At 38.4% G+C, this 17,848-nt stretch overlaps 1 protein-coding gene across 5 annotated transcripts in view; it reads left to right on the top strand.

Annotated features, from left to right (window-relative positions):
- CAPZA1 (capping actin protein of muscle Z-line subunit alpha 1) overlaps positions 1–17,848 on the top strand; it is a 53,746-nt gene that overhangs the window by 33,596 nt on the left and 2,302 nt on the right. The window contains exons 5-9 of one of the 5 annotated variants that reach the window (XR_014842701.1): positions 4,111–4,317; positions 7,904–7,983; positions 9,417–9,495; positions 15,208–16,514; positions 17,442–17,788. Coding sequence is in view for 1 of the 5 variants with exons in the window: in NM_001097454.1 (NP_001090923.1) it covers positions 4,111–4,317; positions 7,904–7,983; positions 9,417–9,495; positions 15,208–15,279; positions 17,726–17,788 (501 nt within the window). In the remaining 4 variants the exon portion in view is untranslated. 5 annotated transcript variants of the gene reach the window in all.

Below are 17,848 nucleotides of genomic sequence, written 5' to 3'. Positions count from 1 at the left end.
GGTTTTCATTATCTTGCTCTCAAGATAATACTTCCATCTATGGGCACCAAATCTATGTCAGGAAGGAAGAAAGTGCAAGAGGTGCTATTAGCCATTCCAGAAGCAGCTTCCGCTGATTAATTATTGCCAGAACGCATATCACTTTATCATTCCTAGCTGAGAAATGTCATTTTTTTAGATCAAAACATTGCCTTCTTGAAAACCTTTGATAGATAATGGATATTGGAGGGAATGGATGTTGAATAGGAAAATAAGGAGAGAGAGAAAAACTAGCAAGAGAAGACTAGCAAGGGATAGGAAACTAGCAAAAGTAACACACAGTTCATATACACATATTTTAACAAGAAATGAATGGAAAGTTAAATAGGTTTAAACACCGAATTTCTGAAGAAGAAATATAAATAATATGAAAAGTTTATATGAATAAGAAATATAACTAATATGGGAAACTTTTCAAATAGATTCCACACAGTTCCTCTGAAAATTGTAATAGACCATAAAAGATTATTCTGGTCCTCTGAAAATTTTAAAAGACTGTACAGAATTATTCTAATCAAGAACAACAGTGAAGACTAATGCTAGCAAACATAAAGATAAAAGCAGTGATAGTAGAGCCTTAAACTAAGTATCATATCATAAAACAGAAGGGAAAAGGAAATAATTGATGAAATATGAAATTAATCTAACTTTTATTTCCAAAGCCAACTATATAACTAAATTCCAAGTGTAGTTAAAGTTAACTATTTCTGAAACATAAAAATTTAGTAGGAAATGAAAAGAGAATCATAACTGGAGTAATGATAAAACATAAGAAAAGTTTATAAAAGAAAGTGACTTCTGGAGTTCCCGTCATGGTTCACAGGAAATGAATCTTACTAGCATCCGTGAGAACGCAGGTTTGATCCCTGGCCTCACTCAGTGAGTTAAGGATCCAGCGTTGCTGTGAGCTGTGGTGTAGGTCGCAGACACTGCTCATAGTGGCTGCAGTTCCTTTTCGACCCCTAGCCACAGGTGAGGCCCTAAAAAGACCAAAAAAAAAAAAAAAAAAGGCAAGTGACTTCTGCAAAAAGTTTTTAAAAAGGAGGTTTAAATAGGAAAAGGATATGTATCTCAAACATAATAAAGAGGTTATTCAAATACTTAAGGACAGTGCCAAGAGTTCAGTGGATAAATGAGCATCAGACATAAACCAGCTTCACCTAATTAGAGAATACAAAGCAAACTTAGAAAAGTGTTAAATCACCTAGTAATAGTAATAAAGAAAATTCAAATTAAAATATTGTGAATATATTTGCCTTTTAGTTACAAAAGTTACAAAATTATGAGAAAACTTTATGAAGATAAGACTAAGGAAATAGTTTTATGTATTGTTCCTACTGTCATTATAAACAAGGTTTATTTTGTTTGTTTTGTTCTTTGCTTTTTAGGGCTGCCCCCAGGCTAGGGGTCAAATCCTAGCTACAGCTGTGGGCCTACACCACAGCCACAGCAACTCGGGATCCAAGCCACATCTGCAACCTACACCACAGCTTATGGCAACGCCAGATCCTTAACCCATTGAGCAAGGCCAGGGCTTGAACCCGCAACCGTATGGTTCCTAGTCAAATTCGTTTCCTCTGTGCCATGATGGGAACTCCCTGTTTGTCTGCACCTGTGGCATATGGAAGTTCCTGTGTCAGAGATTGAATCTGACCCACACCTGCAGCCATGCCAGATCCTTTAACCCACTGTGTCCCACTGGGGATTGAACCCTCACTTCTGCAGTGACCCAAGCTGCTGCAGTCAAGATTCTTAACCAACTGCCCCATGGTGGGAACTCCTAAACAGCGTTTTTTAAAGGAAGTCTGGTGATAAGAACAGGAGTCTCAAAACTAGTAATTCTTTCCAAAGAATTTTTTTTTTGAGAAGACTTTATTTTTACTAGAACTCATAGTGGCTTTCAATGGTAGAAACTGTAACTTAAAGCTCTTTTGGGGAGTTCCTGTCATGGCTCACCTGAAATGAATCCTACTGGTATCCATGAGAATGCCGGTTCAATCCCTGGCCTTGCTCAGGGGGTTAAAGGATCCAGCATTGCTGTGAGCTAGCCAGGGAACTTCCATATGCCACAGGTGTGGCCCTAAAAAGCAAAAGAAAAAAGCTCTTTAGATTCAGAAATAATCATTTCTGAATAGTCATTAAGTGTACAACACTATGTCAATATAGTGAGATCATGTATGATTATTTTAAAAGGCAAATGTGTCAAGAGAAGGAGAAAATATGTAGACCTCAAAACACATGTAAAAGAATAATCCAGACTTCAACTGGAGAAAGACCAAAGACCCAGTGGGAAAGTGGACAAAAATTAGGCACACATAGTTCACAAAAACCTTTTTTTAAAGGTGAAAAGGAATGCCAGTTAAAATTTCTACTGATGGAGTTCCCGTCATGGCGCAGTGGTTAACGAATCCGACTAGGAACCATGAGGTTGCGGGTTCGGCCCCTGCCCTTGCTCAGTGGGTTAACGATCCGGCGTTGCCGTGAGCTGTGGTGTAGTTTGCAGATGCGGCTCGGATCCTGCGTTGCTGTGGCTCTGGTGTAGGCTGGCAGCTACAGCTCCGATTCGACCCCTAGCCTGGGAACCTCCATATGCCGCAGGAGCGGCCCAAAGAAATAGCAAAAAAAAAAAAATTTCTACTGATGATGGGCTTGACTTGGTAGAACATCCTGTGATAATGGGGAGTTTGTCAATCTCTGTCAAAATTATGCATGCATTTACCCTTTGACCCAGTTGTCCTGCTTCAGGAAATTTATCCCACAGGTTTGCTTGGCACATGTACATAATTTGTAGATAATGAACATCCAAGGACAGTACTGTTCGTGATAGCAAAAGATTAGGAATAATCCACATATCCATTAATAGGGGACTGGTTGAATAAATTTTTGTACATCCATACAGTGGAGTTGTATATAGCTATAATAAAAAAACAACTTCTCCAGGCACTGGTATAGAAAGATCTTCTAGATATATTAAGTTTAAAAAAGAAAAGCATAGTGTGGTATGCTAGTTTTTGTGTAAAAGAAATAATCTAGAGTTCCCTTTGTGGCTCAGCAGTAATGAAACCGACTAGTATCCATGAGGACGTGGGTTCAGTTCCTGGCCTCACTCAGTGGGTTGAGGATCCAGCATTGCTATGAGTTGTGGTGTAGGTCACAGACACGGCTTAGATCTGGAGTTGCTATGGCTGTGGTATAGGCCTACAGCTGCAGCCCTGATTTGACCCCTAGCCTGGGAACCTCCACATGTCACCGGTGTGGCCCTTAAAAAAAAAAAAAGGCACTGAAAGAATAATCTAAATCAGAAATTGGCAGGTTTCTTTTCTGTAAAGGGTCAGATAGTAAATATTTCAGTTTTGTGGCACAAAGAGTCAATCTTGACTACTCAACTCTGCTTATTGCAGCAGGAAAGCAGCCAAGGACAATACAGAAACAAACAAGTGGGGCTATGTTCAACAAAACTTTATTTACAAAAACAAGTGGCACTGCACGCATTACTTGCCAACTCTTACTCTAAATTAATAAAATCAGTTACCTTTGAGGGTAGAGAAAATTTGTTGGGAATTTGATGGGTGAGGAAGAAAGATGAGAAAAAGATGCCACTTTATTTTCACTTTTTTTAATTATATGATTTTTATTTTTTCTATTACAGCTGTGTGGGGTTTTTTTTCTTTTTTGAACCGTGCGACTATACTACTTGTTTTAAATGCTAAGTATAATAACTCTGGAAAGGGTTCATAAAATAGGTGAAAAAAGAATACAGAAGTGAACATATAAGTTATTATAGCTATCTAATAAAATATATATAAAGTATATACATAGGTTGTACATTAAACAGAAACCAAGAAATGAAGGGCATTTTTAGGATGGGGGAAATGTTGCACTTTAGAGTGACTTACCCCAAAATGAAATATTTTTATGAGAATAGATTGAAAAATCTATTATGAAAGAGAAATCTGACTAAATGAAAAGTTACTTGTCTTCAGAATTTTTCCTTTTTTTGTAAACTGTGACAAGAACTGTCTTTTTTTTTTTTTTTACAGTTACTTACATTTTATTATTATTCTTTGGAAGGTCTTAATTACAGAACACGGTGACCTGGGTAATAGCAGATTTTTAGATCCAAGAAATAAAATTTCCTTTAAGTTTGATCACTTACGGAAAGAAGCAAGTGACCCGCAGCCAGAGGAAGTAGATGGAAGTCTGAAGTCTTGGAGAGAATCCTGTGACAGCGCTCTAAGGGCCTATGTGAAAGATCATTATTCCAACGGCTTCTGTACTGTTAAGTATCTGCCTACCTCATTATTAGTGTTTTATTTATTTACCTTATCCTTTGGAGGCTTTGGCCAGCCACAAACATCTCTTCTTAGCTACGATTTCCTCTGCATTTTATTCCCTAAATCATTTTTGAAATGGGTATAAATGGAAAATTCCTAAAATCCCAGTTACCTACCTTTGTCTTTATTCATGAGCAAATTGCCTTACACCCATCAGAAAACTTTTTACAGAGCTACTTCTAATAGTTTGAATGATTTCATTGGATAGTCAAAACTATTTGAACTGAACAATTTTTTTAAAAGTCAAGGGTGAATTTGACTTTCTTTTAATACCTCTTTGTGGGAACAATAGAAAATTTAATTCTGTCATTTCTCCTTTGTAAAATTGTGACTATTAAAAACATTGATTAGAATATTAATGCATATAAAGTGATTTAAAAGTGCCTGACACAAAGTAAGCTCTGCATAAATGGTACTTATTATTGTTATATATTTGATTTGGTTTTGTTCTTGTTTTCTGTTTTAAATACAAATGGAGAAAACGCATCACGATATACAGAATTCCATTTTGGAACCTAGTATTACAAAGGGAGACATGACACACCCTCTTTTAGAAATTGACCGTTTCTAAATATACTTTGAACTTATTTGTTAACCTGTTCAGAATTTGTCACTACTCATTTTTTTATCTTTTTTTTTTTTTTTTCTTCAGGGCTGCACCCACGGCATATGGAGGTTCCCAGGCTAGGGGCGGAATTGGAACTATAGCTGCCAGCCTACGCCACAGCCATGGCAATGCCAGATCCAAGCCGAGTCTGCAACCTACACCACAGTTCACAGCAACGCCAGATCCTTAATCTGTTGAGTGAGACCAGGGATCGAACCCTCAACCTCATGGTTCCTAGTTGGATTCGTTTCTGTTGTGCCACGACGGGAACTCACTACTCATTCTTAATTTGGAGAGCCTCCATACTGAGGACTGCTACCCTACTGTGTCCTTTTCTCACTTCCAATAGTTAAAAAATGAGCTACAGAAAGTCATGGAATTATTCTAACAGTGTTTCATTCTCAGCTCTTCTGCTTAGTAATTTTTTTTGTAAGATTTTTTATTTTTTCTATTATAGTTGATTTACAATGTTCTGTCATTTTCTACTGTACAACAAATTAACCCAGTCATGCATATATATGTGCATTCTTTTTCTCACATTTTCCTCTATCATGTTCCATCACAAGTGACTAGATACAGTTCCCTGTGCTACATAGTAGGATCTCATTACTTATCTACGTGCTTAGTAATTCTTAATTTGATCTCAGTAGTCCCTGATATTTTCGATATGCAGTTGACCCTTGAACAGTGTTAGAGGCACCAACTCATTGTGCAGTTGAAAATTAAGTATAATTTATAGTAGACCCTGCATATCTGCAGTTTGTTTGTATCTACAGTTCTGCATCTGAGGATTCACCCAACCCAGAATTCATCCAGTGGCAGATCATGTAGTACTATAGTATTTACTGTTGAAAAAAATCTTTGTGTAAGTGGACCCGTGTAGTTCAAACCCATGTTGTTCATGGGCCAACTATACTATGTTCCAACTGACGTGAAATCTTTTTATTCCTCTTTCCACACTCAGAAATCTTCCCTTTCTTCCTCTTCTTCCATTCTTCTGAGGAAGAAGGATCCATATTTTCATTTCATACTATCCTGTCTACTTCAAGATATCTAATTGTGACTTTGTTTTCTCTTCCGATGTAGTTCTCTTTACCTCGAAGCATTTTTATTTCTTCTGTCCTTTTAAGCAGGATGGAGGGTGAGGGGGGAACATTTCTTCAGTTATAATAGTAGTTCCTGTAAGTTACTTCTCTTTCTACCTTGCCCTTCTTTCTTCTCCCTTTCCTCATCTCCCTTTCCTGTCTCCTGTACAGCCAAACCAGGGAGCATTCTGCTCCTACTAGTGCCTTCCTCATTACCTATCCATTGCTTAACCCTGTGAATTTTGGCTTCAGTCCCTATTCTATAGACACTGCTCTCTGAGGCTACTTATGGCTCCTGAATTGCCTGACCCGGGGTCCTTTTCTTAAAAGGTCCTTGACTTTTGTATGGCATTTCACACTGAGGCCAACCAGCTACTTCCAGAAATGATCTTTTCTTAAACTGTTGTCAGTATCCTTTAATTATTCTTATTCTATCTCTATTTATTTCTTCTCCCCTACTTTTGTAACTGTAGGCATTCCTCATTGCTGCTTTTTTCTCTCTTGAAAACTTGTAGTTTAAGATAGGGAAAGTTACAGAATTTGGTGTCAGAAAAGCAGTGGGGGAGTTCCCGTTGTGGCTTAGCAGGTTATGAGCCCGACTGGTACCCATGAAGAGGTGGGTTTGATCCCTGGCCTTGCTCAGTGGGTTAAGGATCCAGTGTTGCCATGAGCTGTAGTATAGGTCGCAGACATGGCTTGGATCCTTTGTTGCTGTGGCTGTGGTGTAGGCTGGCAGCTGCAGCTCTGATTTAGCCCCTAGCCTGGGAACTTCCATATGCCATAGGTGCAGCCCTAAAAAGTGGGGGGAAAAAGAAAAAAGAAAAGCAGTGGGTTCAGGTTCTATCTCAACTACTTTCTGAATGACCTTGGTCAAGTAGCTCTATGAACTTCAGCTTTGTCATCTGTAGATAATAACAGTGTATTTCAGTATATCAGAGCAAAAGGAAAGTACATATAAAAACATTTTGTGGACTATAAAGCATCTCCCCCCGCCCCCCGCCCAGTGGTCATATTTTTGTTCCTCTCTCCTACACTAAGGAACACTTAGTGTTTCTGACTCTTAGCTGGATATCTCCATCTGAATTTTCCCATTTGTCAGTGACACCACCATCTTTCTAGTCATTCAAGCGTGCAAGTACTTTGGCTCCTTCCTTACAGACTTCCCTTTCATTTGCAGTGTATTGCCAGACTTGATTGTGCTTCTCCATCTGATACCCAATGATAACTACCCTAATTTACTGCCTGGATTAATTCTTTGGCCTCCTAACTTTCAACTTTTTTCCATTTTACCCTCTCCTCCAATACTGATTATTCTCCCGAAATAATACTTATGGTAATGTTGTTTTGGTATCTGTCCATTGCCTGTAGAATATAGTCATCTTCTTACCTTACATCTACTACTACATGACCTAAATATACCATCCTGTATTATCTCCCACAAGTCTACTTCACACATACCCTCTAACCTGACAAAACTACTTACCATTCAGTCATTCACCGAACCAGCCCTATCCTTCCTGAACTATTTATTCATCTTTATTTTGTCTCTGTTTATCATAATCTTACCTATCTTGTAAGGCCCAGCCCAACTGGGACATCTCTTGTACCCTAAACCAGGAACGGTATTTCTCTATTAATTACACCACTGTCTCTTCTAGAAATTAGCATGTTGTGCTTTCTGTTCATATTGCATGAACCCTTGTAAGCTCATCCCATTTGACTCTTTATCTTACCCAAAGATTGAGCATACTAAATGTGCTAAGTCCTTGGGGATCTGGTAGTGTTTGTTGCTTAAATATGTTTTCTAGAGTCTTAACCTTTTTTTTTTTTAATAATAGGTTTATGCTAAAAATATTGATGGGCAGCAGACCATTATTGCATGTATTGAAAGCCACCAATTTCAGCCTAAAAACTTCTGGTAAGAAAGTAGATGTTCTCTTCTTTTTTAATCTATTTTATTTATTTATTTATTTATTTATTTTTTCCCATCGAGTTATTTAATGGAGTCCTTGTACAAAGGCCAGTGACAACCTGAGAAAAACGAGCTGCAACAGCCATGGGTAAATAAAACAGAGGGGTTTATCCAGGTTGTAAGGAGATGATGCTTGAATACCACCTACCATCATAGACTTCAAACTTAATTTTTACGTATCCAAAGTAAAGCAGAGGACGGTTTATGTAATGCATTACTTTTTTTTGTTGTTGTTGTTTTTGCCATTTCTTAGGCTGCTCCCATGGCATATGGCGATTCCCAGGCTAGGGGTCGAATCGGAGCTGTAGCCACCGGCCTACGCCAGAGCCACAGCAACGCAGGATCCGAAACACATCTGCAACCTACACCACAGCTCACGGCAACGCCAGATCCTAACCCACTGAGCAAGGGCAGGGATCGCAACCTCATGGTTCCTAGTCGGATTCACTAACCACTGAGCCACAACGGGAACTCCAATGCATTACATTTTATAAAGGCGTTTTACCATCACCCTCATTTTACAGATTCGGAAACTGAGGCCCAATGTGGCACAGTGATCAGGACTCCCAGGAATTCTGATTCCAAAGTTTCGGTTTTCCCATATATCACAGTAATCACCTAATAATGCAAGTCGCTGTTTTTAACCCGAATAAAACGTTTTTGTAAAGGCCTGGCTAATTCTGATAAGGATAATCGCCCCACCTACCTAGCGCCCACACAGATGACAGTGCCATCTCGAGCGGCACCACCACCCACCTACCTTTTTAATCTAATTTATATTGGAAAGAAACCAAACTAGCAGTTGAGACTTGGTTTTTAGCAGTCCATCGCCTTAACCACTTGGCTACCTCGTCCCACGAGATTTAGTTTTTAATCTAACTGGCTTGGGATAAGTTATTTGACTTAGAGGCTTCATTTCCCTACCTGAAAAATGAGGGATTTGGACATAATCATTTAGATTTCTGCTAATTCTAAGGCTTTATAATCTATCTTTAAAAATTACTCTTACATTGAGTGAGAATAAGTGATTAATGAAGTAAGTATCCAGTGGAAAGTATGAGTTTTACTTGGGTTTAGTTAATAATACTTGAGTTAATTGCACAACTCAGTGGCCCATCCGTTTGTGGAAGAGCCTCCCGTGAACAGAATAGGCATGGTTTTCTACCCTAAGATTAAAAAAAATGAAAAATGAAAGAATAACTTAGAAAAGGCTTATGTATATAAGCCACTTGAATACATATTTGAGTGGATAGAGCCTTGTGTTTGTTAAACTGTAAATGATTGGTTTATGTTACTTTCCTCTTTCCCAAATCCTCTGCTCAGTGGCAAACCATCTCTTTCTTACTGCTAATTCTACAGTATTGTGTGTGTTTTAATAGGAATGGTCGTTGGAGATCGGAGTGGAAGTTCACCATCACACCACCTACAGCCCAGGTGGTTGGAGTACTTAAAATTCAGGTGAGATCCCAACTGTTAATAGGCCATGTTAAAGCATCAGATCTTTAAAACAAACGTGCAAATTGGTACTTGCTCGGATATTAGAAATAAGGAACAACTATATGTAGATGCAAAGGGAGATCGATGGTGAATAGAAATAGAAGCCTTCTTCCTCGGGAAGTACTATAGTTAAACAGAGAGTGCTCTTCTGGGTTGATAAAGGGTAGTCATGTGAAGTGTACTGCTTGCTTGTTGTTTCTTTCAAAGATAACCAAAGAGCTTTCCAGGAATTATCGAACAGCAGTTCTCAGAAAGAAGAAAACAAATAATTAATTAAAAGTATACATATATGTGTATGTCTGATTCACTTTGCTGTAAACCTGAAGCTAATACATTGTAAATCAATTCTACCATGATAAAGTGGTTTTAAAAATTATTAAGAAGTGGAGTTCCCGTCGTGGCACAATGGTTAATGAATCCGACTAGGAACCATGAGGTTGCAGGTTCGATCCCTGGCCTCGCTCAGTGGGTTAAGGATCCCGCATTGCTGTGAGTGTGGTATGGGTCGCAGATGCGGCTTGGATCCCATGTTGCTGTGGCTGTGGCGTAGGCCGGTGGCTACAGCTCTGATTAGACCCCTAGACTGGGAACCTCCATATGCCACGGGAGCGGCTCAAGAAAAGGCAGAAAGACAAAAAAAATAAAAATAAAAAAATAAAAAATATAATAAAAATTATTAAAAAGTGATTATATAGCAGCTACTATAATTAGCATCTTTTATGTATATTATCTCATTTAAATTTATACATATATATTTAAAGTTAATTAACTCTTAGTTCTGAAGAAAGCTACATGAATGGACTTGTGTTGTTTGGGTTTTGGTTTGTTTTTTTACAGTAATGACTGGAAGTTTTAAATTAAGTAAATAAAACTGGAACTAGAGATAATGGCCAAGTGTTATTAACCAAGCAGAGTAGATTTCTAATGCTGGTGTCAGGACAGATAGTAAGGTGAATAAAAAGCTTGTTGGAGTTCCCTGGTGCCACAGCAGATTAAGGATGCAGCATTGTCACTGCCGTGGCTTGGGTTGTTCCTGTGGCATGGGTTTGATCCATGGTCCAGGAACTTCCGAATACTATAGGTGCTGCAAAAAAAAAAAGCTTATTAATTCACTTGATGCCTATCTGGATTGAAGTCTTTTGATATCCTAACAAGTTGACTTTAAAAACTCATAGTAAAGAGTTCCCATCGTGGCGCAGTGGTTAACAAATCTGACTAGGAACCACAAGGTTGCGGGTTCGATCCCTGGCCTTGCTCAGCGGGTTAAGGATCCGGCATTGCCGTGAGCTGTGGTGTAGGTTGCAGACGCGGCTCAGATCCCGCATTGCTGTGGCTGTGGCGTAGGCCAGCGGCTTCAGCTCCCATTAGACCCCTAGCCCGGGAACCTCCATATGCCATGGGAAGCGGCCCTAGAAAAGGCAAAAACACACACACACACACACACACAAAAAAAAAAACTCATAGTGATTAATTCTTAAGCCTAACACTAAATTTAAATTAAACAGTTACTAATAACTGAGAGGATCAGTACCTCTATTATATTGTGGTAAATCTGGCTTTAATAACCATTAGCAAGAGTTGCCTTTTTAAACTTCTTTTTTTTTCCTTTATAGTTTTTTTTAATGGTTTTTATAAGTTGCCTTTTTTTAATGTACCATTTAACCAAAACACACATAGTAGATGTCCTCTGTACCCACTCTTTTCATATGTAGTGATAACCTCCTGCTACAAGTAGCTGCACTCCTCTTCCTGGAAGCTTTTTCTAGCTGCAGGGGCATGCCCAGCTCAGATGAGGCAAGTTGGAAGTGTTAAGCTCACAACTCTAGAGCAGCCCTTAGTGCCACAGAAGCTGTTGAGTAAATAGGCCAGCTTCTTCACCCCTTGGGTGTGACACCTCTCCAGCATGTTCTGCATAGTCTTCCAGAGTCCAATGCTAGAAGCCATAATGTGCTCATTAATGCACCTCTAGCACTTTCTTGCCTTCTCTGTCTCACTTCTTCAGTCCCTACCAGTGCTTCCTGAGATTATCTCCCAAATAAACTAATTTTTTTCAAATCTTTATCCCTGAGGTCTGCTTCTGGAGGAGCCCAACCTAAGACAATGTACCGTTTTGTATGTTGACTATGTCTAGGAGTAGCCCTGTGCTCTAGACCGCTTGTAATTGTGGCATCAGCATTAACCTGCAGCTTACTATAAATTTGTGCAAGGATTCATTTTCCTTCTAGAAAGAAATATAACTCGTGTTCCAGCTTTGCCAAGGCAAACCTATAAATTAAATAGTACACATCACAGAGGTTTCTGATAAGAATTTTACAACAGGGCCCAGCACTCAGACATCATTTATACCTTTTAACGACAGGTTGTAAGATCACACTTTGGGGAGAGGCTTACTTCATTTCTGTTTCTTTTAAAAATCAGAGTGGGAGCTATTTGGAAAAGTCAGTAATATATTTAGCCCTTTGGTTATTCTGTAAGCAACAGGATAGCTCTGGGAAGACAGTTTTTCTGAGGATTTATGTTGATAATAGTGATGTTGAAATTTTTACTAGCACATGAAACCTGGAAAAGGTCTTGTTATTTTTGGTGACTGTGAAGCTGGGGAGATCTTAGTAAGCCCACGGATTGACTCCTCCCCTAAGCCCCTGAGTAAAACAGTTTAATTCCACCTCTAATCACCCCCAGAAAAAAAGAGAAAGTTTTGCTTTGAGACAAGTTAAAGCTTAAAATTAATTTGTCATTAATATATTAGATAGTGAAATTGATATTTTTTAGAATTTTCAGTTGAATTCATAAGCCTTACCTATTTATGATTTACTTGTCTTACCTATATTCCTATCCATGTCCAAGTTCTTAAACATGATAGAAGTTCAAGCCAATTGCACAGTCTAATCTTAGACAAAAAAGATGTACCCTGTGTATCTCCTTCCTTCAGATGGAGTCTGAGATATGTTTCAAATATGCAAGTTCTCCTTTCTTTTCTGCATTTTTTTTTATAAATCCTCTGTCCTGTTTGTACTCACTTCCCTTCTTAGTGTTCTTTTCAACCTTTGGACTAGGAGTTTCTTAGTTAAAAAACAATCAAAAAAAGCTAGTGTTCTGGTGTGACCCACTTGTATTTTAAATATCTTTGTCATTGTCTATTAGAATTTTAGTCTTTGGAGTTCCTGTTCAGCGGAATGAACCCAAACAAGGATCTATGAGGTTCCAGGTTCGATCCCTGGCCCCCGCTCAGTGAGTTAAGGATTCAGCGTTTCCATGAGCTGTGGTGTAGGTCACAGACAGGGCTCAAATCTGGCGTGGCTGTGGCTGTATGTAGGCCAGCAGCTGCAGCTCCAATTCAGCCCCCAGCCTGGGAATTTCTTTATGTCGCAGGTGCAGCCCTGGAAAAAAAAAAAAAAAAAAAGAATTTTAGCCTTTATACATCATCATTATTTAGGCCAGTCTTTTTTGTCCAAATCTTTGTTCTAATTTTTGCATGTAATTACTACAGGTCTTTGTCAGCTCCCTCCTTTTCAGGTGTATTGTTAAATTATCTTGTCCTCTTTAACCTTTTTTAGAAACCAAAAAATGAAGAGTTCCCTTGTGACACAGTTAAAGGAACCGGTGTTGCCACAGTAGTGGCTTGGATCGCTTCTCTGGCACAGTTTCAATCCCTGGCCAGGGAACTTCTAGGCATGGCCAAATAAATAAATAAATAAACAAACAAAAATTTAAACAAATAGAAAGCCAAAATGAAATTTCAGGGAGTTGATCGGGTATGGAAATCCTAGTTTCTCTTGCCCATCTGGACAGAGCTATTTGTCCTCATTAAGGTAGACCCCTATTTTTGTCCCTTAATGTTCATGTTGCCTAGGGAAATCCTTTTGTTGCCAGTAGGGTCAGAGTTTCTACCTACATGGAGTTTGGCTCTTTTTAGTCCCTTCTAATGATATCTTAGAAAAGTAAGTCCCTAACAAGACAATTTGCTTCTTCCTAGAATAGGGAATTTTTAACTTTTGACAAAACACAGCACTGAGAAGCATTATGCATGTTGGATAAGGTTTTAGTTCTGGAATTTGATAGCTCCTCCTCCAACTAGATATATGAACATGGATAAGTTATTAAATTGCTTCAAGCCTCAGTTTCCTCATCTGTAAAACAGGGTTAATGGCAGTCCTATCTCACAGTTTTTGTAGAGATTGAGATAAATAATAAGTAAAATGTTTTGTATAGTGCATAACACACCGTAAGGACTCAATAAATAATAGCTATAATAGTGCAGATTATTGCCTCTTCTCTGCTTAGTCTCTAAAAAATTCCTTTTTGTTCAAATATCCCCTGGTGTTATAGATTAGATGAAGGAAAGAGGTATAACCTGGACTACCATTCCAGCATTATACTCTTAATTTCAGCTCCCTCCACTTTATTTTCTTCATAACACAATCTAATTTTTCTTAAACATTCCTTTTCCCTGAATCCCCATTAAAGTCTGAATTCTTAACATGGTTTATAAACGATTTGCTCCGCACAGTCTATCTACAACTTGATAGCAGATCTTCTGCCACACTCCCCTCCACACATACCCATTTGCAGGGAGTTCTTTGTTCTTCCCTAAACTAAAGCAGTTGTGCTCTATCCCCTTGCTTGATACCCTTTTCTACCTTATTCACATAGCCTGTTTTCAAAACCTTGCTCAAATGAACTTAACAAAAGGATACTTTCATCCTATTCTATATGGCCAATTTGTAGCCATGTTAAAGTGACTGACTCTTCCAAGTGCTAAAACTTCCTGAGCCTTATTACTTCTCCTTGAATGGTTAGTGTGTCTCTTGTGTAACCCTCCTTCTTGCTACTTGTTATCATAATTGCAGCACCCTACTTTACCTTATATCCTCAGAACTGCTTTTGTCCTAATTATTTTTATAACCTGATTTACCAATAGAATGTTTATTTTACAGTCCTGTCCTTTTTTTTTTTTTTTTTTTTTTTGTCTTTTTTTTTTTCTTTTTAGGGCTGCACCCTTAGCATATGGAGGTTTCAAGGCTGGGGATTCAGTCGGAGCTACAGCTTCCGGCCTATGCCACAGCCACAGCAACACCAGATCTAAGCCACATCTGCAACCTACACCACAGCTCAGGGCAACGCCAGATCCTTAACCCACTGAGCAAGGCCAGGAATCAAACCCACAACCTCATGGTTCCTAGTCGGATTCGTTTCTATTGCACCATGATGGGAATTCCCAGTCCTGTCTTTAACCCTCAGTTAAGCTTTTCCTGCACCTAGTCAGGTCTGCATAACCAATATTGATGATAATGTATGTGGAGAAATGTTTAAAGGACCAGGATCCATTAAAATTTCTTGGATTTCACAGCAGAATACTAATATTCATTGATTTTATTTTAATTTTTTATACTTTTAAGAGTCGAGTCCTAAGATCTTTGTATTCACGGTGCCTGAAATGAATAAGCGCATAATAAATGTTGTTTATTAGTTAATAATCAGTTTTCTCTAAGGAAAGATAATTCTTAAATTTAAATGTTCTGTGAATTTTAACCACCACTGTAAATTGCCATTGGTTATATTAATTATTTGTTCAGAGTTGCTAAGATTGGGGCTGGCTTAAGGCATGAATTTGTCCTCTAAGCAATGTTTCTATGTGACCTACATATAACTTGCTCAAACATTATCTCACAGGTTCACTATTATGAAGATGGCAATGTTCAGTTGGTTAGTCATAAAGACGTACAGGATTCAGTAACTGTTTCGGTGAGTGTGAATATTTAATTTGTCTTCTTTTTCTTTAAAAAAATTAGTTTTGATTCTGAATACTGATTCTGCCATTTAGAAATTCGGCTTGTTATCAATGCTTTGATTTTGGCAACTTACAATAGTATATAACGAAACAGCTTTGTTGGTTGGTTTGATTTTAGTTCATAGTCTGACCCAGAATAGTGATACTGGCTTTATGGAATTCAGACTTCTTTCTCTTTCTCAGTTGTGAGATTTACTGAAGGACCTCAATATCTTCAATAATAAATACCAGGAGGAAGGAAAGTTTGCCAAACTAAACCCTATAGGGTTTATCATTCATACATTCATATCATTAGAGAAACTGAACATTTTTAGAAGTAATTCAATTAAAAAGTATTGTGTTCTATAGTTGGAAAGAAGGGACATAATTTTTCATGCATTCATAGTACTTCTTTATATTCCTAGAAGTTATCGAGCATTTGCAAATAAGCTTTTGCTTACGTATCAGTATTTACCTTAGTTGAAATTAAAATTGAGAAATGTTAAAAATATTACTTAGTAATTTAAAAATAACAATAACAAACCCATTGCTTGTTAATTTAAATAACACTTTCCCTAGAAAAGTTATATTTTCCAAAACAAAATTAGTGAAAAGAATATTGTCACTGATTTACATTTTCAGTGTATAATGTCTGACTTAATAAAATGGATTCTCGTGTGCTTTACATATTAGCCCTCAAATTAATAAAGTCATCATGTATCATATAGCTTCTATGAAACTGCATTGTATACACATGAGAGTAAGAATGAAAAAGGCAAGTAACTATGTCTTTGTATTATTATGATTTTTTTTTTTTGACTCTTTGAAAGCATCTTGAGATGCTACCCTGGGATTAAATCCTACCCTTTTTAATTGTTTTACCTAATTGTGAAAGAAAGAGATTCAATTTATTTTGTACCCAAATCATGTAAAGTAGAATGTGATTGGTTGGCTTAGCATCATAAGTAACAAATAGAGAAGTCTGTGAACTTAAAGTATATGACTAATACATCTGAGGGCATTGTTTATATCATTGTTAAACCGAGATATTTTCAAGGCATAAAAATTTGAAGACTTTATGATGTCTTTGGAGCATACTGTAATAGATTGGAAAGAAGCATGAAGCATGGTTTTTGGTTTTGGGTTTTTTGGGGTTTTTTTGTCTTTTGTCTTTTTGAGGGCCGCACCCGTGGCATATGGAGGTTCCCAGGCTAGGGGTCCAATCAGAGCTACAGCTGCCGGCCTACACCACAGCCACAGCAACGCCAGATCCGAGCCGTGTGTTCGACCTACACCACAGCTCACGGCAACACCGGATTCTTAACTCACTGAGCAAGGCCAGGGAATGAACCCGCAATCTCATGGTTCCTAGTTGGATTCATTTCCACTGCGCCACAACAGGAATTCATGAAGCATGGGTTTTTTTGCTCAAGACCTGGATTGGGATCCCATCTTTTTTTTTTTTTTTTTTTTTTTTGTCTTTTTAGGGCCGCACACTCGGCATATGGAGGTTCCCAGGCTAGGGGTCAAATCAGAGCTGTGGCCACCAACCTATGCCGCAGCCACAGCAGCGCAGGATCTGAGCTGCGTCTGCAACCTGTGTCACTGCTCACAGCAGCACCGGATCTTTAACCCACAGAGGGAGGCCAGGGATCAAACCAACAATCTCATGGTTCCTGATTGTATTCGTTTCTGCTGCACCACGATGGGAACTCCCTGGATCCCCTCTTTATGATTCAAAAGCTGTGTACTTTTGGTTAAGTCACTTAAGAGAATTTTGTTTTATCAACTGCTAAATGGAAGTGGTAATAATAACAGATCTGTGGAGTTCCCCCTGTTGTGCAGTGGGTTAAGAATCCAGCATTGCCTCAGCTGTGGCATAGGTCGCAACTGCAGCTTGGATTCAATCCTTGGCCCTGGAACTTCCATATGCCTCAGGTGTGCCCAATAATAATAATAACAATAACATCTGCTCCACAGGGTTGTTATGAGAATCAAAGAAGGTAATGTTTTGGGGAACAATTGAAAAACTAAATTGTTAACAAATGTTAGTAAAGATGGATTTACTTTTTTTTTTTTTTTTTTTTTGGTCTTTTGTCTTTTTAGGGCTGCACCTGTGGCATTTGGAGGTTCCCAGGCTAGGGGTCTGGCAGCCTACGCCACAGCCACAGTAACTCCAGATCCAAGCTGTGTTTGCAGCCTACACCGTAGCTCACAGCAACACCGGATCCTTAACTCACTGAGTGAGGCCAGGGATCAAACCTGCATCCTTATGGATACTAATCAGATTCATTTCCAGTGAGCCACGACGGGAACTCCAGACTTACTTTTTAGTGTCTTTTTATTCACTGCTCACTGAATTTTATTCACTGCTTAGGAACTTTAAAAATTCTTATTTTCCCCTCCTCCTCTCTCCATTAGAATGAAGCCCAAACTGCCAAGGAGTTTATTAAAATCATAGAGCATGCAGAAAATGAGTATCAGGTAAGATGTTTGAAACTAATTTTTCTAAATCTAGTGCCTTATTGTTTTGCTTTTAACATA

This window comes from Sus scrofa, chromosome 4 (assembly GCF_054392235.1).
Source record: "Sus scrofa isolate SSC_HxYL_T2T_F1_AM1 chromosome 4, Sscrofa_HxYL_maternal_Yorkshire_Landrace_v2.0, whole genome shotgun sequence".
NCBI lineage: Eukaryota > Metazoa > Chordata > Mammalia > Artiodactyla > Suidae > Sus > Sus scrofa.
This window is presented reverse-complemented; position numbering and strand designations above follow the sequence as displayed.